Genomic DNA, 26,794 nt, shown 5'->3' on the forward strand with positions numbered 1-26,794 from the left:
TTGGGTTCCGTCTCGGGACGTGCTGGACCGTTCACTCATTGATGATTTCCTCCGTTGCCGCCAGGATTCCTCCTCGAGTGCGCCAGGAGGCGCTCGGTGAGTGGGGGGGTACTGTCATGTTTTGTCATTGATTATCATGTCTTGTCCCTGTGCTTCCCCTTCTATTCGTTTCCCTCTGCTGGTCTTATTAGGTTCTTTCCCTCTTTCTATCCCTCTCTCTCCCCCTCCCTCTCTCACTCTCTCGCTCTCTCTTCTCTCTATCGTTCCGTTCCTGCTCCCAGCTGTTCCTATTCCCCTAATCATCATTTAGTCTTCCCACACCTGTTCCCGATCCTTTTCCCTGATTAGAGTCCCTATTTCTCTCCTTGTTTTCCGTTCCTGCCCCGTCGGATCCTCATCTATAATTCACCGTGCTGTGTCTATGTTTTGCCCTGTCGTGTCGTGTTTCCCTCAGATGCTGCGTGGTGAGCAGGTGTCTGAGTCTGCTAGGTTCAAGTGCCTTCCCGAGGCAACCTGCAGTTCTCGATCAAGTCTCCTGTCTGTTCTTGTCTTTACGAGTAGTATTATGCTTTTTGTTTTGTAAAGTTTCTTACTGGATTAAAAACTCTGTTTTCGCCAAGTCGCTTTTGGGTCCTCATTCACCTGCATGACACTCTGTTCGGTTTAGTATGCTCAACAGAGACGGAAGTCAAGCACTTTGATATGGAAATGTCACTGTTAACTGCACCAACCAAGATTGATTAATCTAAAATTAACCAAAAGGGTTGGTTTCCATGTGCTTTTACCAAAAGAGATTCATATTCTTCAGTGTCTCCGCTTTTAAGCCATTTGAGACATGAAAAGTGAGTGCTTAGTTTTTTACAGATTTTCAGGAAGATACTTTGAGAACAGCTTTCTCACCCTATGTTACAGTCTTACATTATCTCAGCTGGGTCCCTAGTTTGTGCTTACAGCCAAACAGTTCTCACTGTCAACACACACACACACACACACACACACACACACACACACACACACACACACACACACACACACACACACACACACACACACACACACACACACACACACACACACACACACACACACACACACACACACACACACACACACACACACACACAGCAGTCCCTGTCTGAGGCACATGCATGCAAACATCTGGTCATCTGTGAAAATGGCAGCCACCTTGCTGACTATATAACAACCAGACAGACAACAGGAGTGGGCCGGTGATGCAGGAGGACAGACACCACAGCATGTGTGCCATCCCATCCTAAAAGCACTGTTCAGTGTTACATGCAGGGAACATAATTCCTGCAACACTGCATAAATGTAAATTAGCAGGTAAAATATGAATGATCTGTGAATTGAACCCACCCATTGTTATTTTGGGCCTATACCCTGCTACTCTACCTTCCACCACAAATCCACAACCTAGTGGAATGTCTTATCATCGGCACAGAGGTGTCAATTACAGTATTTGTGTGAGGAAGCTCCTGCTGTTTTCACTTTGCCCTCCTGTGTGCCTGACTCACCTCCCTTGCCTCATCATCTAGGAGATCAATTGAATAGAAAAGTGCCTCAACCTACTACTTAAAATGAGAGGGGAGACATTTTTTTAAATTCACTGATAATCCACATGGTAACTACTTTTGTAATATACCAGAACTCAGCTTGGAAAGAGATCATATTATCTCAAATCAATCAAAAGTGGTTGATAGTCTAACGTATAAAGGTTGAAACCTTCCAGATAATAACTACTGGAGTCTTGAAGCATATCTTAGATTCGGTTGTGCTTTCAGACCGCAACTAAATCCAGCAAACTGTCCAATGTAGAAAGACCCCGATATCTTGACACACAAATACATGTCGAGGGCATTCAAATCCCACAGGCAGTTTACCTACCATTTCACTATAATCTTTTATTTTGACGGAGCCGATTATCCCTTGAACCCATTATTCCAAATCCTCTTATCACACTGTGGCAAACGTTGGCTGAGCCCTCCCTAAGTCAGAGACGGGAGTCAAATAACCTGTCTCAGCAATTTTCTATACTTTCCTCCAACACCTGGGCTTTCACAGTGGGTGGTCACGTGATGTTTTAACAAATGTACACAAGTCAGGTATATGGATGGTCATTTTGGGCTACTTGTCAGGATCTTGTAGATGTCTCACAGTTAGAGGGTGGGAGCAATAGACAGAGCAATAAGACAGATGGCTGTGATACAAAGATCTACAAAACGATGGCCCTATAATCATTTCAATTTCAGAAGACAACGGTGCATTTACACATAATTCCCACGATGTATTTGCAAGAAAGTGCCGAATGTTTCATTGTCACACAAATGCAAGTGGCACTTCGGGAGACGTCTATCTATCCAAGGACGTCCTCCAGAAACACAAAAACACAGTATTTGCGACGGAACCCGCACAGCTGCAAGATACAGACCGCATCTGTGAACAAGTAATAATATCATCCCAGAACAAACGAGAGGTGCAGTCAAACCCAGTACAAAAGCTTCTTTTTTCCCCCAACTATCCATTTATGTGAAGATAAGAGTTTGGAAGTCTGTGGGTCACAGAGAGAAGAGCTGCTGCAAAGAGGATGTCTAAAGGGGTTCCTTCTTGTCACATCCCATCAGGAGGTGTGTTTTCTGATCCTAGCCTTGGAGGCATTTATTTATTCATGTCAGCTAAATCCAAAAACATTGCCCACTGGGCACACACTGGTTAAATCAACACTGTTTCCACGTAATTCCAAAGAAAGGACGTTGAACCAATGTGGAAATGACATTGACATGACGTCAGTGCCCAGTGGGTGGGCACTTTCCTGCGAAAATTATCACAAAACAGTTTTAGACTTCCAGGAAATAGGGATCATCAAGTTCTCCTTACTTCCTCCTGGTTAGGTTCTGAGGGTGGTTTGTAGCTGTGATAAGAGTAGGTATGCAGAAACAATCTAGTAATATTCCAAGGCCCAAGTAGTCCATTATTTTAATTATCTATGTGAACTGCATTGCTCATGATCTATCATAACTGATCTGAAATTCTTATGGAAGGAAATTGAGAAACTGTTCCATAAACATGAGCAATGGATATCATTTCTGGACCTACAGTATCCTCATCACAGAGAAAAAGGGTGCAAGTTAAATTAAGTGACTGGTGAAGTGTGGTGAATTCCTACTTTTCTAAGGACTATGATTCCCTCCTGACTGTGCCCGTTGGAGGTGATGTCAAACATGTTGCCTTCATCACCAGGAACTATAGAATATTCCACCTCTGCATTCTTCCCAGAATCCAGGTCATGAGCTCTGACCTTCCCTACTGCTGAGCCCACAGACGATGATTCTGAGACCCTGAGGTGGAGAATACCTGCCGTAAAATAAAGATGGACAAGAAAGTTTAAAATACAAAAATCAGCCAATAACAGGTTGTATGTGTCAAGTCACGGCGGTAGTGTTAAGGACAACAGACTCACATTATCCTCTGTGCAGTTATCACTTCTCTGGTCATTTTAAACAATTGATTATGTATAGACAGTGCATAACCTCATTATAATTGATTTACACTAATTAACATGAATTAATCATTAGATTAATTTGCCTAGAGATATAAGGTGACATTCAGCACACACAATTTACACAGGCATTCAACTTTCATACCAGTTAGACTTACTAGATTTATTGGCTAACAGCAAACAAAACCGTTGTCATTTAAATGCAATGTGGCACACTTTTTGAAAACCTGGGGGGGTTGTCGTTGACGTCGCTGAGGGTGACGTTGATGGTGGTTGTTCCGGCTAGTCCCCCCAGCTGCCCGCCCATATCCTTGGCCTGAATAAGGACCTGGTACAGCTCCTTCATTTCACGGTCCATGTTGGGTAAAGCAGTCCTTATCACCCCTGTTCAAGGTCACAGAAACAAACAGGGAAGATGTAAGTGTGTGTGAGGGAGAAAAACAAGAGAGAGATGCAGTGAGAGAGAGAGAGAGAGAGAGAGAGAGAGAGAGGAACACAGGGGTAGAAAGAGAGATGAGTTGTGACTATAAGAAATCGTATCCACTTTGATGTTACTGGGGGGAATTAAGAAGAGGTGGATTTTGTGTAAATAGTGAATAGCGTTTGATCGGGAGTCAGTCCATGGTACAGGTACAACAGGGTCACAAGTTGCCACTGACAATGAGTAAAAAGGTAAAGGAATTGCACTGTGTTGTCAAGCAGGGTGTTTCCCTATACTCTCAGTCCAACTTTATCTGCAAAAAAGGCTATCTCAGTGTACACTATATATACAAAAGTATGTGGACACCCCTTCAAATTAGTAGATTTGGCTATTTCAGCCACAACCGTTGCGAACAGGTGTATAAAACCGAGCACACAGCCATGCAATCTCCATAATCAAACATTGGCTGTAGAATGGGCTTACTGAAGAGCTCAGTGACTTTCAAAGTGGCACCGTCATAGGATGCCAAATTTCTGCCCTGCTAGAGCTGCCCTGGTAAACTGTAAGTGCTGCTATTGTGAAGTGGAAACATTTCGTAGCAATAACGGCTCAGCGGGCCACAGAAGATCACAGAACGGGACTGCCAAGTGCTAAAGCGTACAAATCATCTGTCCTCTTTGCAACACTCACTACTGAGTTCCAAACTGCCTCTGGAATAATGAACAGCACAAGCACAGTTCATTGGGAGCTTCGTGAAATGGGTTTCCATGGCCAAGCTGCCGCACACAAGCCTAAGATTACCATTCACAATGTCAAGCATCGGCTGGAGTGGTGTAACGCTTGCCGCCATTGTACTCTGGAGCAGTGGAAACTCGTTCCCTGGAGTGATGAATCACTCAGTGTATAAGAACTTGACAGGCCTGCACAATGCCCTGACATCAACTCTTTCGAACACCTTTGGGTTGAATTGGAACGCCGACTGCGAGCCTGGTTTAACTGCCCAACATAAGTGCCCAACCTCACTAATACTCTTGCGGTTGAATGGAATCAAGTCCTTGCAGCAATGTTCCAACATCTAGTGGAAAGCCTTCCCAGAAGAGTCGAGGCTGCTGTTGCAGTAAATGGGGGACCAACTCCATATTAATGCCCATGATTTTGGAATGAGATGTTCGTCGAACCGGTGCCCCATACTTTTGGCCATGTACAGTGGGGCAAAAAAGTATTTAGTCAGCCACCAATTGTGCAAGTTCTCCCAGTAAAAATCAAATACATAAAAATAAGATATTGCAGTGGTCAGGGCTCTAAAGTGTGTCCAATTTGGTCAAACATTTTTGTGTATTGCTGTGCATCCTGGAGTTTCAATTTGGTTACACCAGTGGTACAGCTTTACATTTTGCCGTTGTAAAAGCCAGTCACATAAAAGCCAGTCACATTTGGTTTTCAAATCTCCCCACGTGACATTGTGGATGTGCCTTGATTTGAACTGTGTTGTGATCTCACCAGTTTTGGAGTCGACTGAAAAGTAAGGCTGTCCATGTAGGATACTGTAGACGATCCGTGCACTATTCCCATAGGTGGGGTCGTCAGCATCTGTGGCAGTCACCTGCATTACAAAAGTACCTGTGTGTCAGACAAAGGGGAGGAAATTGTTAGAAATTCTGTTCTTTTTGTGACGTCAAGCATTACGTTTTAAGAATATCCGTATGGTTTTGGAGTTATCAAGAAAAACGTAACGACATAATCAGACACATGCAATGTAACCTACGTAGACTATAGGATCTCTGATGTCATTCAAAGCAAGACAATTTAGCTGGACTTTTTGGATGAATGCTGGTGTCTGAAGCTTTCACATGGTTTCAACTTTATGAGAATTAAGAGATTATGGTGTTATAAACCTCACCTCACAGGGGCCTAGCCGCTCCATCCCTAATTTAACCTTCTTATGTAGATCAATGTGTAGGCCTTGTCTATTAATTTCACCCTGTAGGCTAAATAATGCATTTATCATTGACACTTGTCTAAGACCTTACCCAATCATTTACAGCACAGTGTTTTGTTAAATTACATGGTTTTAGTTCGCTACTATTACCGAAATGCCAGTGTTGTTTTGTGTCATACTGCCGTTTAGCCATTTCGCTCCTTAGAATGTGTTTCTTTCATTATTCCATGTCAATCATCTGTTGCATTTTCCTGTGTATGCAGTCTTCATGAGCTCATGAACATTTGTAAACACTTGTGATGTATATGTTGTCTTTACTGAATCTGTTTTTCTTTAGTTTGTGTTCCCTCACTTCCATCGACTGGTCATGTGCTCTCTGTATTGGTGCCAGTGTCATTTGAGGTCTAGTTAAAAGTAGTACATCGTTAGCAATGTTGTTGAGTTGACTTAATGTTTTGTTATTCAACCCCGGTCGCAGCCCAGTTTAGGTCTTTAAACAACGGCTCATTTCATTATGTTCAGCATGCGATGCAAGCATTTAGAAAATGGTGCGGTTTGTTCGAGATGACCAACACTGGGCGAGTCCACTGCAATTTACTGTGAATGAGTGTTGCTGGCTTTTAATGTGTGTTTTTGTGGCAAATAGTGTACTTTATTCCCTTCAACTGCATAAACATTTACAACAGAAAACATCAAGGCCACCTGCCTGCAATGACATTAATCCAACCTATGTCGGTCTCAATCATATGATTCTATGACGATGAAATCATAGACAGTATAACTAGGCCTGTACAGTAGTCCTAAAGGATACCTGTCAAATATCATAGTGTAGCGCACTGTCCAACACTGTCCAACAATGTCATAGTAGCTTTACCCCGTATGGATTTTTACAAGCCAAAAAATACAGTATAGGTGCCTTTCTTACCTCCTGGTGACATCTCTGGGACACTGGCTGTATATGGACCCTCTAAAAACTTTGGTTCATTGTCATTTATGTCTTGAACTTTTATGATGAATTCAGACTCAGGCTCCAGAGGCCTGCCTGTGTGCATGTCCATAGCCTGAGCTCGTAATGTGTAGTAAGACCTCTCCTCTCTGTCCAAACCCATCAAGGCGTGGATGTCTCCCGTCGTCTGGTCTATGGTGAAGATGGTGCCTGCTCCTTCTCCTGAGAGAGTGTACTTCACCTCACTGTCATCCCTGTCCAGGTCTGTGTGAAGCTTAATAGAGAAAACATGTTGTATTTGTAAATGAATCAAAGTATGTATATATGTACTAGGCCTAGTTATTTATGTGACTTTAGTTGTATTCACATTTCCCCAACCTTCTCCATGAGCTATATTTCAGCCATGTCACAACTGTGTTGTACCTCTGTTATACAACATTATGTTATTCAAGTAAGTGAGGAATCTCAGGGTACTTTACTACTCTAAAACAAATAATCTGTCCTCGGTTACAACACTCACTATCGAGTTCCCAAATGACTCTAGAAGCAAAGTCAGCACAAGAACTGTTCGCCGGGAGCTTCAAGAAATGGGTTTCCATGGTCAACAGCCGCACACAAGCCTAAGATCACCATGTGCCTAAGATCACCATGTGCAATGCCACGCGTCAGCTGGAGTGGTGTAAAGCTGGCTGACATTGGACTATGGAGCAGTCTGGTTTTGGTGGATCCAGGAGAACACTACCTGCCCGAATGCCTGCCCGAATGCATAGTGCCAAATGTAAAGTTTGGTGGAGGAGAAATAATGGTCTAGGGCTGTTTTTCATGGTTTGGACTAGGCCCCTTTGTTCCAGTGAAGGAAAATCTTAATGCTACAGCATACAATGGCATTCTAGATGATTCTCAAATAAAATGTTATTTGTCACATGCGCCGAATACAACAAGTGTAGACTTTACCGTGAAATGCTTACTGACAAGCCCTTAACCAACAGTGCAGTTCAGGAGAAGAAAAGATTTAGACTAAAATAAAAAGTAATAATAAAAGTAACACAATAATAATAACAATAACGAGGCTATATACAGTGGGCACCAATACTGAGTCAGTGTGTGGGGGTACAAGCTAGTTGAGGTAATCTGTACATGAAGGTGGGGCCAAAATGACTTTGCATACAGTAGGTAACAAACAGCGAGTGTACAAAAGAGAGGGGGGGGGCGATGTTTTGAATTGTTCAGCAGTCTTATGGCTTGAGGGTAGAAGCTGTTGAGGAGCCTTTTGGTCCTAGACTTGGCGCTCCAGTACCGCTTGCCATGCAGTAGCAGAGAAGACAGTCTATGACTTGGGTGACTGGAGTCTCTGACAATTTTATGGGCTTTCCGCCTATTATATAAGTCCTGGATGGCAGGAAGCTTGGCCCCAGTGATGTATTGGGCCGTTCGCACGACCCTCTGTAGCTCCTTATGGTCAGATGCCGAGCAGTTGCCATACCAGGTGGTGATGCAACCGGACAGGATGCTCTCGATGGTGCAGCTGTAGAGCCTTTTGAGGATCTGGGGACCAATGAAAAATCTTTTCAGTCTCCTGAGGGGGAAAAGGTTTTGTTGTGCCCTCTTCGCGACTGTCTTGGTATGTTTGGACCATGATAGTTCGTTGGTGATGTGGACACCAAGGAACTTGAAACTCTCGACCCGCTCCCCTACAGCCCCATCGATGTTAATCGGGGCCTGTTCAGCCTGCCCTTTGTGCTTCCAACTTTGTGACAACAGTTTGGGGAAGGCCCTTTCCTGTTTCAGCATGACAATGCCCCTGTGCACAAAGCAAGGTCCATACAGAGATAAAATAATCGGTGTGGAAAAACTTGACCGGCCAGCACTTAGCCCTGACCTCAAACCTATCTAACACTTTTGGGATGAATTGGAATGTCGACTGCAAGCCAGGCCTAAACGCCTAACATCAGTGCCCGACCTCATTAATGCTCTTGTGGCTGAATGGAAGCAAGTCCCCGCAACAATGTTCCAACATCTAGTGGAAAGACTTCCCAGAAGAGTGGAGGCTGTTATTACAGCAAAGGGGGGACCGAGTCCATATTATTGCCCATGAGTTTGGAATGAGATGTTCGACTAGTAGGTTTCAACATACTTTTAGTCATGTAGTGTATTTACTGTTATGCAGGTGAATGAGGACCCAAAAGCGACTTGGCGAAAACAGAGTCTTTAATCCAGTAAAGTAAAAATACAATCAAAAAACACAATTTCCACTCGTAATGACGAGAACCGACTGGAGACTCGATCTTGAACTGCAGGTTGCCTCGGGAAGGCACTTGAACTTAGCAGACTCAGACACCTGCTCACCACGCAGCATCTGAGGGAAACACGACACGACAGGGCGATACACAAACACAGCACGGTGAACAATAGACAAGGATCCGACAGGGCAGAAACGGAAAACAAGGGGAGAAATAGAGACTCTAATCAGGGGGAAAGATAGGGAACAGGTGTGGGAAGACTAAATGATTGATTAGGGAATAGGAACAGCTGGGAGCAGGAACGGAGCGATAGAGAGAAGAGAGAGAGGGAGGAAGAGAGAAAGAGGGAACGAACCTAAAAGACCAGCAGGGGAAAACGAACAGAGGGAAAAGCAAAATGACAAGACAAAATAAGACAAAACATGACAGTACCCCCCACTCACCGAGCGCCTCCTGGCGCTCTCGAGGAGGAACACTGGCGGCAACGGAGGAAATCATAGATCAAACGGTCCAGCACGTCCCGAGAAAGAACCCAACTCCTCTCCTCAGGACCGTAACGAAAAAACGATAAAAAGGGAAACTAGGGTACTACTCTAAAAAAAAAAGAGACACGGGTAGAGAACTGAAAGCTTTAGAGCAAACAGGACCAAACAGGCCAGGAGAGTAACAACTAGGGACAGACTGAGACACAGCAAGGGCAGGAACAAGAACAGGAGAGATGCGATGGCAGGGAACAGACTGAGACCCAGCAAGACCAGGAGCAGAAGCAGAAAAAAATTACCAGACTTCTTCTGGCGCAGTCTGAACACGCAGCCACGAAACGGCGCGTGTCACGCTCCTGAGTAGGCCACCAAAACCGCTGGCGAATAGAAGCAAGCGTACCCCGAACGCCGGGATGGCCAGCTAACTTGGCAGAGTGAGCCCACTGAAGAACAGCCAGACGAGTAGAAACAGGAACGAAAAGAAGGTTACTAGGACAAGCGCGCGCGACGCAGTGTGCGTGAGTGCTTGCTTAACCTGTCTCTCAATTCCCCAGACAGTCAACCCGACAACACGCCCAACAGGAAGGATCCCTCGGGATCGGTAGAAGCCACAGAAGAACTAAAGAGATGGGATAAAGCATGAGGCTTGGTGTTCTTAGTACCCGGGCAATAAGAAATAACGAACTCGAAACGAGCGAAAAACAACGCCCAACGAGCATGACGCGCATTCAGTCGTTTGGCATAACGGATGTACTCAAGGTTCTTTTGGTCAGTCCAAACGACAAAAGGAACGGTCGCCCCCTCCAACCACTGTCGCCATTTGCCTAGGGCTAAACGGATGGCGAGCAGTTTTAGCCACATCATTTACGTTCCGACGGTGACAGGCGATGAAAAATTGGACCCCATCGTCAGTATCGGAGCGCTGGGACAGAATGGCTCCCACGCCCACCCCGACGCGTCAACCTCAACAATAAACTGTTTAGTGACGTCAGGTGCAACAAGGATAGAAGCGGATGCAAAACGCTTCTTGAAGAGATCAGAACAACAATCATACGACCGGTGAGGAGGAAGGGAGTTGGTTCTGGACCGACTGAAGACCGTGTGCAGACCATGATATTCCTCCGGCACTCCTGTCAAATCACCAGGTTCCTCCTGAGAAGAGGGGACAGAACAAACAGGAGAAATAGCAGACATTAAACACGTCACATGACAAGAAACGTTCCAGGAAAGGATTTACTAGACCAATCAAAAGAAGGATTATGACACACTAGCCAGGGATGACCCAAAACAACAGGTGTAAAAGGTGAACAAAAAATCAAAAAAATGGTCTCACTATGGTTACCAGATACAGTGAGGGTTAAAGGTAGTGTTTCATATAATATACTGGGGAGAGGACTACCATCCAAGGCAAACATGACAACTGTCTGAGAGGAATGTCATGTTCCCGCGCCCAGGCTTAGCCTAAAACAGCCCTCTGCCCCAGAGTCTATTAATGCACTGCAGGAAGCTGTCCGGTCCAGCGTAGATGGACCGGTAAATCAAACGGAGAGGACCGTCTAAATAGCGCTTATCAGTCCCCTTTGTGATGAGCTCTGGCCTTTAACTGGACATGAAATGACAAAATGACCAGCAACCGCAATAGAGACAGAGGCGGTGGTGATTCTCCTTTCCCTCTCCTTAGTCGAGATGCAATACCCCCAGCTGCATGGGCTCAACACCTGAGTCAGTGGGGAAAGACGGTAGTGTCGGAGAGAGGGGAGACACAGTTAACGCGATCTCTTCTATGAGCTCGGTGACAAGATCTACCCGTCGTTCAATGCAATAGCAAATCAAAGAATCCACGCTGGATGGAACCTCCCGTCTCATCCTTAACCTTAGCGTGGAGTCCCTCCAGAAAACGAGCGAGCAACGCCTGCTCGTTCCAGTTACTGGAGGCAGCAAGAGTGCGAAACTCTATAGAGTAATCCGTTATGGATCGATTACTTGACATAGGGAAGACAGGGACCAGGAAGCTTCTTTCCCAAAAACTGAGCGATCAAAACCCTTATCATCTCCTCTTTAAAGTTCAGATAATTGTTAGTACACTCAGCGCTTGCCTCCCAGATAGCTGTGCCCCACTGCCGAGCCCGACCAGTAAGGAGTGATATGACGTAGGCAATCCGAGCTCTCTCTCTGAGTATGTGTTGGGTTGGAGAGAGAACACTATATCACACTGGGTGAGAAAGGAGCCACTCAGTGGGCTGCCCAGAATAACATGGTGGGTTATTAACCCTAGGTTCCGGAGGCTCGGAAGAACCGGAAGTAGCTGGTGACACGAGACGAAGACTCTGATACTGTCCTGAGAGGTCGGAGACCTGAGCGGCCAGGGTCTCAACGGCATGCCGAGCAGCAGACAATTCCTGCTCGTGTCTGCCGAACAACTCGAGAGTAGAGTAGAGAGAATCCATAGTCGCTGGGTCCATTCTTGGTCAGATCCTTCTGTTATGCAGGTGAATGAGGACCCAAAAGCGACTTGGCGAAAACAGAGTCTTTAATCCAGTAAAGTAAAAATACAATCAAAAAACACAATTTCCACTCGTAATGACGAGAACCGACTGGAGACTCGATCTTGAACTGCAGGTTGCCTCGGGAAGGCACTTGAACTTAGCAGACTCAGACACCTGCTCACCACGCAGCATCTGAGGGAAACACGACACGACAGGGCGATACACAAACACAGCACGGTGAACAATAGACAAGGATCCGACAGGGCAGAAACGGAAAACAAGGGGAGAAATAGAGACTCTAATCAGGGGGAAAGATAGGGAACAGGTGTGGGAAGACTAAATGATTGATTAGGGGAATAGGAACAGCTGGGAGCAGGAACGGAGCGATAGAGAGAAGAGAGAGAGGGAGGAAGAGAGAAAGAGGGGAACGAACCTAAAAAGACCAGCAGGGGGAAAACGAACAGAGGGAAAAGCAAAATGACAAGACAAAATAAGACAAAACATGACATTTACAGACTTGGCCTACTGCCATAATCAGTTTAATATTTAATTATTAGTGTGCATGTAAATATACTCATTGTAAAGGAGCATGAAAGATGCAATGCATTGTGCCAGTGTCCAGCACATACAGTTGAAGTCGGAAGTTTACATACAGTGTTTTTAAAACCACCCCACAAACTTCTTGTTAACAAACCATAGTTTTGGCAATTCAGTTAGGACATCTACTTTGTGCATGACACAAGTAAGTTTTCCAACTATTGTTTACAGACAGATTATTTCACTTAAAATTCACTGTATCACAATTCCAGTGGGTCAGAAGTTTACATACACTAAGTTGACTGTGCCTTTAAACAGCTTGGAAGATTCCAGAAAAGATATCATGGCTCTAGAAGCTTCTGATAGGCTAATTGACATCATGAGTCAATTGGAGGTGTACCTGTGGATGTATTTCAAGGCCTACCTTCAAACTCAGTGCCTCTTTGCTTGACGTCATGGGAAAATCAAAAGAAATCAGCCAAGACCTCTTTGTTGAAATTGTTGACCTCCACAAGTCTGGTTCATCCTTGGGAGCAATTTCCAAACCCCTGAAGGTACTATGTTCATCTGTACAAACAATAGTACGCAAGTTTACACATCATGGGACCACGCAGCCGTTATATCGCTCAAGAAGGAGACGCGTTCTATCTCCTAGAGATGAACGTACTTTGGTGTGAAACGTGCAAATCAATCCCAGAACAACAGCAAAGGACCATGTGAAGATGCTGGAGGAAACCAGTACAAAAGTTTCTATATCCACAGTAAAACGAGTCCTATATCAACATAACCTGAAAGGCCGCTCAGCAAGGAAGAAGCCACTGCTCCAAAACTGACATAAAAAAAGCCAGAGTACGGTTTGCAAATGCACATTGGGACAAAGATCGTACTTTTTGGAGAAATGTCCTCTGGTTTGGTGAAACAAAAATATAACTGTTAGGACATAATGACTTTTGTTATGTTTGGAGGAAAAATGGGGAGGCTTGCAAGCCAAAGATCACATGACTGTAAGTCGCTTTGGATAAAAGCGTCTGCTAAATGGCATATATTATTATTATTATTATTATCATCATCCCAACCGTGAAGTACGGGGGTGGCAGCATCATGTTGTGGGGGTGCTTTGCTGCAGGAGCGTCTGGTGCACTTCACAAAATAGATGGCATCATGAGGAAGGAAATTTATGTGGATATATTGAAGCAACATCTCATATGATCAGTCAGGGAATTTTTACTCAGATTTTAAATGTATGTGGATAAGGTGTATGTAAACTTCCGACTTCAGCTGTAAGTCCAAACATTGATTTTATTTTATGTGAATGACGGAAACTGCAGGAAGCAGTGCTAAAGCTAGAATAATGATTCAAGTTCTCTGTTAGTGTTTTGACTTTGTAATTTACATTGCATGGAGTATGTGACATCCCTGCATTTCTAACAACTGCATACTAGAGAATAGAGAATACTTGTCATAGTCCATAATCAAGTAGAATTGCTGTCACCTCTTGACAGAAGGAAATGCAACCTGTATTCAAAGTTTTAAAAGGATCAAAAGTTTGTAATTTCCACTTTAAAATATCAGACTTGGTTTGCCCTAACAAAAAATGTATCAACCCCTACAAACAATGTATGTTAATTATAATCCACATAATAATTCACATTTCCTGTTGCTGCAGGATCATTGTCCTGCTGTAGCAAATGAAATCCTACATCTGTAGCATATAATCCAAGCCACAGAGCAATAAAATTCCCCACTCTTTTCGCTATGTACTGCATTACTTCTGAACAGGGCCCATAGGGATCTGGTCAAAAGTAATGCACTATATAGGGAATAGAGTGCCATTTTATTATTATAGGGAATAGAGTGCCATTTTGGACATAACCACTGAGATTCAGTTTCAGCATGCAGAGGACCATAAAACCTTTCCCATGAGATGAATGGTTTATTTAGAAAGTCACTGAATTGAATGTAATTAAATCAGAGGGCGAAATCTCAAGACACATTTGCTCATCACATTCTTTTATGTGCATTTACTGTCTGATGTACCTGGCACATTCAGCAGGCGGAACACAATTTTTTTGACAATGAGTTTAGATATAATGAGTTTTAAAGTGAATCAAAAACTGAGGCCATTTGTGGTAAAAAACAATGAGACCTCCACAGGAACAATGTCTGGCTTGAAATAAATCAGGAGGAAATACATATTTGAATAGAATTATTAAAAGTATCCATCCAGTGCTTTTCTGCAGAGGAGTAGCTTGTGCCCTGAGTACAAATCAGTGTTGGGATGGAGAAACTGTCTGGCAGTAGCACAGTTATAGAATAGAATGTGGTGTTGATATTTAGCCGAATCCATACAATCTGATGCATAATGTGGTTATTTGAGTGTTTGAAAGTCACACACAGGGGCACCTGTAAGATAAATGAATGTGTCATTGTAAAAGGTTATCCAGCAATAAGGAATAGGGGGCAAGGGGGTGATATATTCTCCTTCAAAAGGGCATGAGAGGTGTGCTCTTTTCCTGATTAAAACTAATGATGATCAGTTTATCATCTCCTGCAGCAATGGATAGTCATGGACATGGGCGGAGCTTTTGTTTTAGAAGTGCGGGGGACGTATATTTTTTGAGTTATTATAATTTTATTTATCCAGTCTGAAAAACACTCCAAACAGCCTACCCGACCGCTCAGAAGCGTACGCATGGTCCTAAAGAACACGTTTGCCTTGTTTTGTATCACATTCCAATTATAAAACTGGGTGGGGGCACAAAAATGCAATTTCAGAATGTGAAAGTTTCCCCCTGGTCATGGAAGCCAGTGGCGCTGCAGACATATACAAAATGCTAAATGATATGATAACTGGAGTAAAATGTTGTAGTTTAACCTGAGAAGTGGCTGTCCTTGAGAGACTCAACCAGCATGTTATAATGATCATAAGCACCACAGACAATTTAACCCAGGGATTTAGACTAGAGAGAAGCTTAGTGTGTTTTGGCTGAGACCAGACTAGCCCACTAGCCCTGTCTTCCTTGCAGATGGCCTTTGCTCAGTATGGGGGCCAGAAGTAGATTGTTTAATTGTACAGAGTACGGTTGCACATAGACTTCCTCTAAAGCTTGCAGAACGTCAGATCCAGGAGCATAAGGTAAGCTAGTGTTTAAATGTGGCTCTTTCACTCTGCTGCTCAGCTGTGTCTGTGTCTGCCTCTACGGTTGCATAATGCATGGGGACAAACCCAGCAGAGGAGCTTTCGGCAAAACACTGGTGCAGTCATTTTCTTTTTTAAATGTTCACACAAAGGTGTTATGGAAGAAAACACTTGTTTTCCTGTTTTGCCAGCAAAGCTGTGGTCATTACCTGTTGGTAAAGTTGTCCATTTTGAATCTGTTTATAAATAATAGTGTTGCCTCGCTAAATCTCAATACAAAGGTGACATTTAGAAACAATAATCAAAGCAATGGCTGAAAAAAGTCTTCATGTGCAAATGATCATTAAATACAACAATATGCCTCCATAGAGTTATGGATGCCATTAGACAGCGCTCCCGAGCTGAATGCGAATCCATGGGAGAATTTCAATTGCATACTCCTTGCGTCCTCTTGTCTCGCATCCTTCTCAAACCCATTGGTCTCTCTCCCCTCTGACCTTCTCCTCCAATGGGTTTAGAGAAGAAGGCTAGGCAAGAGAAGTATGCAATTAGGATTCTCCCAATGACCTGGCAGTCACACTGTTTCCAAGCCAGATTTGATCTATGTTCCCATTTCCAAAAATATAGCTCACAGTGATAATCAAGGTCCTGATCCTTCACACTGTCCCCTATTAACTGGCAGCAGATTAATCTGTGGTCTCGGGGCTGGCCATGCACGGCTCGATGCTGTCGTCCTCATTCTCAACACAGAAACTGGATATGTCCCAAATGGCACCCTTTTCCATGTATGGTGCACTGCTTTTGACATGAACCCTATGGCCGCCCTGGTCTAAGGGAGTGCGCTATGTAGGAAATAGGGTGCCATTTGGGGGACACACTCTGTGAGGAGTGAATCACTCAGTAATTTTAAAGCAGCAGCGGTAGCATCAGTTTGACAATGTGTCCCATCCCTCCTTTCTCAGCCAACAGAAACATATCCAGCGAGACCGTGAGTACTGAGAAAGGCCGTAGTAGATTGCCTTGGCATCAGCAGCTGACAAGTCAATCTAAAACATTATCCCATTTGAGCTGGAAGTGCCAGATTCCAGGATGGTTCTTAATGCCTCTTGAAATTTGATTTAGAACGGCACAAAACACTCTTTAACCTCCTTTGTGTGTGGATAATTAGAGATGATACTGAGAAAATTGCAAAAGTCACAGCCAGAACCGATCAAGCAGCCCAAGCAATTAGATGTGATTTGTGTCGTGCTGCTTATTGGTATATTCTTTAAGTCTTAAAGAACAGATGCCCAAGCATCTATTCTGTTTGATTTCTTACCTCAAACTCTCATCAGAGGAGTGAAGGCAGAGGTTAAACAGAGGTGTACAGTTGAAGTCGGAAGTTTACATACACCTTAGTCAAATACATTTAAACTCAGTTTTTCACAATTATTGAAATTTAATCCTAGTAAAATTCCCTTTCTTAGGTCAGTTAAGATCCCCACTTTATTTTAAGAATGTGAAATGTCAGAATAATAGTAGAGAGAATGATTTATTTCAGCTTTTATTTCTTTCATCATATTCCCAGTGGGTCAGAAGTTTACATACACTCAATTAGTATTTGGTAGCATTGCCTTTAAATTGTTTAACTTGGGTCAAATGTTTTGGGAGGTCTTACACAAGCTTCTCATAATATGTTCGGTGAATTTTGGCGCATTCCTCCCGACAGAGCTGGTGTAACTGAGTCAGGTTTATAGGCCTCCTTGCTCGTACATGCTTTTTCAGTTCTGCCTACACATTTTCTATAGGATTGAGGTCAGGGTTTTGTGATGCCACTCCAATACCTTTACTTTGTTGTCCTTAAGCCATTTTGCCACAAATTTGGAAGTATGCTTGGGGTCATTGTCCATGTGGAAGACCCATTTGCGACCAAGCCTTAACTTCCTGACTGATGTCTTGAGATGTTGCTTCAATACATCCATATAATTTTCCTTGCTCATGAGGCTATCATTGTTTTGTGAAGTGCACCAGTCCCTCCTGCAGCAAAGCACTCCCACAACATGATGCTGCAACCCCCGTGCTTCACAGTTAGCATGGTGTTCTTCAGCTTGCAATCCTCCCCGTTTTTCCTCCAAACATAATGACGGTTATTATGGCCAAACAGTTATATATTTGTTTCATTAGACCAGAGGACATTTCTCCAAAAAGTACGATCTTTGTCCCCATGTGCATTTGCAAACCATACTCTGACTTTTTCATGGTGGTTTTGGAGCAGTGGCTTCTTCCTTGCTGAGCAGCCATTCAGGTTATGTCGGTATAGGATTCGATTTACTGTGGATATAGATACTTTTGTACTGGTTTCCTCCAGCATCTTCACAAGGTCCTTTGCTGTTGTTCTGGGATTGATTTGCACTTTTCGCACCAAAGTATGTTCATCTCTAGGAGACAGAACGCGTCTCCTTCGTGAGCGGTATGACGGCTGTATGACGGCTGTTGTTTATACTTGCGTACTATTGTTTGTACAAATGAACATGGTCCCTTCAGGCGTTTGGAAATTGCTCTCAAGGATCAACCAGACTTGTGGTGGTCTACAAATGGTCTTGGCTGAATTATTTTGATTTTCCCATGATGTCAAGCAAAGATGCACTGAGTTTGAAGGTAGGCCTTGAAATTCATACACTGATACACCTCCAATTGACTCAAATGATGTCAATTAGCCTATCAGAAGCTTCTAAAGATATTACATCATTTTTTGAAATCTTCCAAGCTGTTTAAAGGCACAGTCAACTTAGTGTATGTAAACTTCTGACCCACTTCAATTGTGATATAGTGAATTATAAGTGAAATAATATGTCTGTAAACAATTGTTGGAAAACTTACTTGTGTCATGCACAAAGTAGATGTCCTAACTGACTTGCCAAAACTATAGTTTGTTAACAAGAAATTTGTGGAGTGCTTCGAAAATTTGTTTTAATGACTCTAACCTAAGTGTATGTAAACTTCTGACTTCAACTGTATATTGATAAGTCTTAGAGAACCAGAACCCTAAAATTGTGCCTTACCTTTCCAACGTACTGTGGTTCAGATCCCATATATTCCTCCAGTACAAAGAACTGGTTCCACACCCATCCTCGCTTTACCCTCTGAACCCCTGACGCCCCATGTCTCCTCAGTCCCTGTCCTGCCATGCCCCTCAGGTGGTGCTCTCTTCCCATCCTGCTTTGGGGTGGAGAGTGAAGGGGAGCCAGGAAGCCTTTGTCCAAGAGAAACCAAAAGACCAGCAGGAGACCGTTCTTTGTGATCATTGGCAATCTGGGCAGTGGAGGATCTCTGTTGAATGTGAGAGACTGTGAGTCAGTGAGAGACTGTGAGTTAGACAATAACAGCTGGGTTGTAAGACCCAAGGTAGAAGGGGATTGGGGGGATGTTGTGGAGACATTGTTAGATTTGCCTCCAGGATCTTTGGTTTTCTCACTCAACTAGTCCTCATTGAATTTAGTCTGCTGGTGGAAAGAGGAGTGATATGGTCTTACTTTACACTGCAGTTGAAGTAGTTACAAGACAACATGGAAAGTAATCTCCTCCACCAACCAACTCTCTCTGTCAAACCTGTCTCTCAGTCTATGCGGTAATAGAGCCTAGGACGAGGCTACGTAATACATTGTAATACATTGTTATAAGCAGCAGTACTTCAAACAGTCCTATCTCATAACTGCCCGATCAGCAACTCATCAACATTGTTTAACAAAATCTGTTCAGGCTGTGTTTACTCCAATTTATTTCATAATTGAGGTCATAATACACTTTATATGTTTGTCTAGTCAAGCTTGACAGTATCTTACTGGAGGGATTTTACGGATCATGATTCAGTGAAAACGAAACATGAGCAAATTGGTCCTCAGGAGTGCATTTAACTCTGCAAGTCAGGCAATGTGAATTTAGTGGAGCAGGAGCAAACATCAAACACAGTCGCACATACAGAGGAAAGGTAGATCAGATAAAAGAAAGAGACTCCCTAAGCACGATTACATACACACAAGAATACAATTATTGTGCATAGTCAGATTAACATAAAAGTGTGTTTCAAATGTTTAAATGCTTCGCAAAAATAATGATTTCCCTTTTCATTTTGTTTACATCGTCTGAAATCAGGCTACCTGATGGAACTTTTGTTAATTCAGAAAACCAGCAATCAAAATAAACGTCCTACCATAGTGGCCATGTTATTTTTGTGAAACCTATTTGATTCTGAGTTCGGACATTTAAAGTTTGTATGTGAAAACATTTTGTAAGATGATGCATACTGTCAGTTTTTCCGAACTTACTTCACTCGCGCATAAGAGGAAGCCTTGCACTGCTGGTGCTGGCACATGCCCAGATCAAATCCACCACAGGGAACGCCGATTAAGCGGTGTATTTGATCTGCGCATGTCTTAATAATTCAAAAGATTGCTCAGAAAGCCAGGTGTTTTAATCGGCATATGCTTACTTCGATTGATCTGGAGGACGCAGTGCAAAAGCTAGATGTCAAGGATTCAGGTTCTCTGTTAGTGGTTTGAATTTGTAATTTACTTTGCATGGAGTATGTGACATTCCTGCATATCTAACAACAACTGCATACTAGAGAATAGAGAACAATTTTCATGTTGCATAATCAAGTAGAATTCCTGTCACCTCTCCACTTACATACAGATGTTGGATCTTAATTTGATCACTCTTTTGTTGATGAGAATTCTCCTGCACAGCAGGAAATGCAAACTTGTGGTGTATACAAAAAGGGTTCTAAAGTTTGTAATTTCCACTTAAAATGAGTTATGAGTTATAATCCACATAATAATTCACAATTCCTACTGCTGCAGGATTATTTTCTAGCAAATTACATTATACACTAGTGTTAGTTGTTTACAGTGCAGTGTCTGCATGCACAGTACTGAATGATAAGTACTAATAATATAATATAATATAATATATATATAATAATATATATAATAATATATAGGCCCACATTCAATATATAGGCCCACATTCACTGATCCCGCCCCTCATCCCTCTTTACCCTCTTTACTTCAATCCTTCCCCCTACAAATCTGCTTCAACAGACCGGTTTATTTTTAGCATCAGGTTTATACAAATTTACAGTACAGTTTCTCTCCTTCATTGTGCTCCCAATCTGAATGCATTCTTCCTGTGTTGTCTGTTGAAAGGCAATGGTAGGCTACATTGGTAGACAGGTTATTGTGCATCCATTGCTGTATTCGCTGAGGGCTAAACCCCCGCCATTCTTATCCCAAGATTGAACAAAATGTCCTTGTGTCGTGTCGCACTCGACTATTCCATATGCCAGTTTCCTAAGTTCAGTGGTCACCGAATGACGACCACAAAAAAAAATTGGGGCGGTATGTATCCTAGTGGTTAGAGCGTTGGGCCACTAACCAAAAGGTTGCTGGATCGAATCCCTGAGCTGACAAGGTAAAAATCTGTCGTTCTGCCCCTGAACATGGCAGTTACCCCACTGATCCCCCGGTAGGCCGTCATTGTAAATAAGAATTTGTTCTGAACTGTGTTGGATGACCTTGTGGAATATAATACCTGCATCCATATGACTTTTTTATTGTTGTGTCCTATAAACTATTGTTTGTCCTAATCAGCAGGCCATCATCAGTCATCAGTGTTATTTTACAGATAATGTGAGATGTGTCCTGTAGTGTCTGCCCTCAGAGCAGAAGGCCTTATGGGAACAGACTAGTTTGTGTATTGCGGGAGCCTTCACTGCACTAATACTGGCCAACGAGGGCTCAACCAACCCCCTTAATGCACAAACATGTGACTTAACAGAAAGCCACCCCTAATCCAACAGAATTATCCTTAAACTCCCAGACAATGTCAGGCTGAGTTAGATTGAGGTTTCCAGAACTGTTGGTTGAGAGATCTGTTGAAAGATCCAACAGCATCCCTTGAGAAAGGCAGAAGCCAACATTTTTGTGCTGGCTGAACTATATTGAATTTAATACATGTTAAAGATTACAGTAAGCAATAACAGACTTGTAGATTTTGTATGTGCATCCTTTCTCTACATTGAGAGATGTGTTAAAACTTTTAGATAAAAACGAAGAACAAGTTTGCAACGACAGGCGTACAAGGGACGCAGACAATTACAAAGCTTAAACTATCACTCACAATAGCTCTTTTCTAGGAGACATCTTTGTGCTGTATAACACAATTTCATGTCATTTTGTTGGTGCATCAATATTCCGGGACAAAGGAAATGGTTTTGCTTGACTGCAATCGTGTTACATAAGAGCCCGTTTGTCATATGATGTAGATTCCAATCTGAACCAGCATAGCCTAGACAAACAGTGTTTTTGGTAGTGCACCAACATATGAACCTCAGGCTTATATGTACTGTACAGTAACCTCTGAACATAATCATATCTTTAAGTCATGGCCAAAGGCACAAACATCACCAGAAACATGAAGGGATGGTCTGAGATGCCCTTATGGTACATTAATCATTTAGGGATTATGCTGAATGTTCAATGTTTTATAGAATATGGCCAATTATCTTTATGGTTTGACCAACTTTATTTTGTGTGGATATGTTAGTCAATTAACTCCATTACATACTGTATGCATAGAGCTGAGGCAAGTCATAAAGAAATGCACACATCATGTGTCGGTGATGTCTGTGCTAAAAACCGGCCTTTACAAAAAAGTAAATAAATACATATTTTTTATGAAAAGTGGAATGTCAGATATTCCCCAGCTAACACATAACGTTCCGAGAACCATATGTTTCTTAGAGCTTGGTGAGAGAGTGGTTGTCCTATAATTATTTTGCATACAACCTTCTAACACATTTCTGGGAATGTTGCAGGATAGTTGCTTGGCTTTGGAACATTCTCAGCCCATCTATGGAACTTGACAAAGAAACATTATTTTCTTGGTATTTAATTATTTTAACAGAACGTTTCCTAAAAGTTAAAACATGGTTACACTTAATTTCAATGTTGATAATGTTCTAGGAACGTTCTCCAACTGGTTTGACATTGAGAATGTTCTCAAATAGTTCAGAGAAAGTTATGAAACAATGTTCTTGAACCAACTTTATGTTGGTTTCTGCAGGTTTCCTCATGGTTCAATTTAAAGTCATGTTCTCAGAACGTTAAGAAAATGTTCCCTAAAACCACAAGAAACATTAGTAACGTTCAAAGAACATTTTAAGATTGTCCTTTAAAAACATATACATTCTGTTCTCAGCGTCAACAAAACTTATTACGTGTGTTCAGGTGATCTTAATGAGTGCTTGTTTCCTTTGAACTAGGGTTTGTTTGAATATTAGCAGCTTTGTATGAGTAAAAGAAACTAGCTCCATCCTGGTGGCACAGTGGACTAATCCCATGGGGAGAAAATAAAAAAGAATACGTTCAAATCTCACCGATCTGTGCTTGGAGTTCAAAACAGTTCAAATAAGCTAGCATTATTGAAATATTCAGTTAAAATGTTCATTTATGTTCTCAGAACGTTAATAAAACCTCCCTGGAAAACATCCAGGGAACCATAGTAAAACATCCTCAGAACTTCCCTGCAACGTAACAAAATAAATATGTTTGCTAGAACAGGGAACATGTTCACTTCCATTCTCAGAACATTTAAAAAATGTTCAGTTTTACATGTCAGGAAACATATCACTTTGTTCCCAGAATTAATGGGAAACCATAAACTTATGTTCCTACAACTTCCAAAGAACTAAATATGCTAGCAGGGTCTATTGTAGCCTACTCTCATATTTTATTAATGCAGTGAAGGCAAGAAACAATGCTTGGGCATATAGTGTGTTCATACATCTTAATCAGTGGCGGCTGCTGAGGGGAGGACGGCTCATAATGTCTGGAACGTTGCAATTGGAATGGCATCAAACCATGTGATGTATTTGATACCATTCCACCTATTCCGCTCCAGCAATTACCACGAGCCCGTCCTCCCCAATTAAGGTTCCACCAACCTCCTGTGATCTTTAATGTTGCTTGACCCCAGGAAGAGTAGATGTTGCCTTGGCAGCAGCAAATGGGGATCCTTAATAAATACATAAATAGAAATAGAAAGTAAAGATAAAAGATACAAACTCAGGTTGGCATTTTTCATCATGAATGTTGTTCTGGAGTCAGCTCTGCAGAGTGGTCGCAAGCTGGCAAGCCACAAAGTCATAAAATCTGATTTTAAACATAACCTGAACCCTAACCGTAACCACACTGCTAACACAATATATATTTCCTAACCCTAATCTTAAATTAAGACCAAAAAGCACATTTTTGTTTTCATGAATTTTAATAATATTGCCAATTTTGACTTTGCAGTTGGCCTATCTAAGGGGAAATGGCTCAGTTCTGCCTCCAAGACAAGACTCATGACAATAAACGTCAATCTGCGCTAAAAACAGCAGAGAACAGAAAGAAACTGAAGCAGTTGTCTTTGCATATACAGATGAAGGATCCTATTTTGATCACCCTGTTACAGGAGAACTTTCCTGCAATGCAGGATATGTACAACTTTTTGTGTATTTGAGGTTTAAAAAGGCTTTCAAAAAAATGTATCAACCTTACAGAAATGTGGATGAATTATAATCCAAATAGAGTTTACATTTCCTGTTGCTGCTGGATCATTTTACTTCTGTAGCAAAATGGGTCAAATGAATATCTTACATGTGCATTTGTGTTTACCATTTAAATGCACACAGAGAGAACACCAGCTTAATATGGAATTCAGTGCACTCTATTTGAATACCTGCACCATTTGCATCAATTTCATCCACTGCAGATCATTGAGCTCAATACCATTGACTGACCTGCTGCATGTTTTCCCTTCAAATGCAATATATCTCTAAATGAATCCATATAGGCACACTCCATGTGAGCTAGATAGAGTTAGTAGGCTGTATGTCCTATAGTGATATGGACAGAATTGATTTGCTACTGTACGGGTAATTTCTTATTTAATTACTTTCATATCTTTTCTTTATATATCTTATCTTTGTAAAGATCAAATATTTAGTTCAATTATTATTTTTAATGAATCAGTGAAATGAATTGGAACTCTCTTAAACTAAACATCAACCTTCAGCATCTACCCCAGTGGGTATAACTACTCCACTTCTCTGTTGCCTAATAAAAATAAATTATGCTAAAAATAAAAGAAAAACAACAACTAAGGACACTAACAGTGACACATACCTTGACTGTCTCTCCCAGGCTCTCCGGCTGGTGCGCTTTAAAACCAGATTAATCCAAATGTCTGATGACAAAAGCAATGCAACTCCCTTGCGAGCAAAGAACACATTCAGACTTACAGCCCTTCAAACACACACACACACACACACACTCTCTCTCTCTCTATTTCTCTCTCTCTCACTCTTTCTTCTCACTATCTCGCAGCAGATGAGTGTGGAGGAGATGAAAAATGAGAAATTGAGTATCAGCTGTATGTAGTACTATTGTGTTCAGGAGTGCTCAGCAGTGCACAGAGCGTCAAGCCAAGCTGCAAGCCCAGCACTCTGATATGCTCCTGTTCCGTGTGTTGTGAATATAGTTGAAGTGGGTGTCAGAGAGTCTCGATCCCCTAAGGTCCCCATGCTGGTCTGGAATCGTCCTCCCACCTCTAGTTTCCTGCATTAGTAGAGGGGAGGAACCCACTCCCTGCTGGAGCCAGCCAGTGATGTGCTCTGTTGTGTTCAGAATTTGAGGAGCTTGCTAGAGCCATGAGACTTTGATGGTAAAGACTCAATTACTGACACAAGGGTTGATGAGGCGCTGTCATGTAGGGGGTGTGTGTGTATGTGTGTGTGCGTGTGCGTGTGTGCATGTGTGACTAAAGTGGGCTACAGGCTCGTTAAGAAATGAAATGTTACATATTCTAGTCTTCAGAAATTGATAGATTAGAGAAACTCTCATATGAATGCACTTTATCCATTTTTTAAATAGAAAAGCTCCAGTACTCAAAGTTTTAAAATAGCTTTTGATGTATGATGTCCTTCATTATGGGCTGACCTATTTTGGATTCCACATTTTTCTCTCATCATTTCCTCCTTGTCTAGCTCTGGCCCTCATTCGTTGGTTGGTTCTCTGAGAGTTGTTTTCTCCAAAATCAGGGAAGAGATAATGAAAAAAATTATTTTGTTTGTAAATAGTGTAATTTCTAAACGGCTCAGCAAGGCATGTCATCTCACACACTGTAGCCTATGACAAGCAGCCACAAAGATAAAATAAAAGATTACCCAACAGCGGAGTTTAAGGTAAAAACAAATGTAATCAGGGTAATGAAAACAATTTAACAAAGTAATTCCATGAAAATAGAATTGGTCAATAAAGCACAAAAATGACATGAACTGTATAAAACTGTAAATGCACTGAAGGGGCTAAATGTCATGTTTTGTTTGAATACTGAGCCTCCCAAACAAGAGTTTAAATGGTTTACAGTTTAGAGAGAGAGTGATGTGGGTGGATTATGGGTTAGGATGCTGACAGAAAAGAGGGATTTAAACCCTAGCTCAGTTCCTACAGTAATGGAACGAAAGTACAGCATACATGCCTGGGAAACAATTAAGACAGAGCACACGATCACCAGATCACACGGTGTGTGTCCCAAATGGCACCCTATTCCCAATGTAGCACAGTACTTTTGACCATGGCCCATATGACTCTGGTCAAAGTCAGTGCGCTATATAGGGAATAGGGTGCCATTTGGGATGTAGTCAGAGGGTGTAAGGGGTCTGTTCAGCTCTCCCAGTGGCATGGTATCTGTGTACTTGCCCTGCTCTCATAGAAGTAGTAGTGGAATACATGGTCTTGTCCATCATTAAGGCAATTTACAGGCCCACTGCAGACAAAAACATAATTTTTCTGTCTTTTATATATACACTCACCGGATAGTTTATTAGGTACACCCATCTAATACCGGGTCAGATACCCCTTTGCCTCCAGAACAGCCCAAATTCTTTGGGGCATGGATTATACAAGGTGTCGGAAACATCTGTTGAAAACATTCCCGACACCAATACACCACCGCCACCACCGTGTACCAGGCAGGATGGGTCCATCGACTCATGCTGCTTACGC

At 42.3% G+C, this 26,794-nt stretch overlaps 1 protein-coding gene across 2 annotated transcripts in view; it reads right to left on the reverse strand.

Moving 5' to 3' along the window:
* The window catches only part of LOC124041840 (cadherin-12-like), a 38,571-nt gene extending 13,269 nt beyond the window's left edge, over nucleotides 1–25,302 (reverse strand). The window contains exons 1-6 of one of the 2 annotated variants that reach the window (XM_046359903.1): nucleotides 24,914–25,302; nucleotides 18,749–19,016; nucleotides 6,803–7,097; nucleotides 5,439–5,558; nucleotides 3,734–3,901; nucleotides 3,185–3,372 (exon numbers count right to left, since the gene is read on the reverse strand). In XM_046359903.1, the coding sequence (XP_046215859.1) occupies nucleotides 3,185–3,372; nucleotides 3,734–3,901; nucleotides 5,439–5,558; nucleotides 6,803–7,097; nucleotides 18,749–18,991 (1,014 nt within the window). In that variant the 5' untranslated portion in view covers nucleotides 18,992–19,016; nucleotides 24,914–25,302. Of the gene's footprint in view, nucleotides 1–3,184; nucleotides 3,373–3,733; nucleotides 3,902–5,438; nucleotides 5,559–6,802; nucleotides 7,098–18,748; nucleotides 19,017–23,688; nucleotides 23,731–24,913 lie in introns of those variants that run through there. The other variant, XM_046359904.1, reaches the window with a different exon arrangement.
* Between the last annotated feature and the right edge of the window lie 1,492 nt (nucleotides 25,303–26,794).

Source organism: Oncorhynchus gorbuscha, linkage group LG08 (assembly GCF_021184085.1).
Source record: "Oncorhynchus gorbuscha isolate QuinsamMale2020 ecotype Even-year linkage group LG08, OgorEven_v1.0, whole genome shotgun sequence".
Classification (NCBI taxonomy): Eukaryota; Metazoa; Chordata; class Actinopteri; order Salmoniformes; family Salmonidae; genus Oncorhynchus; species Oncorhynchus gorbuscha.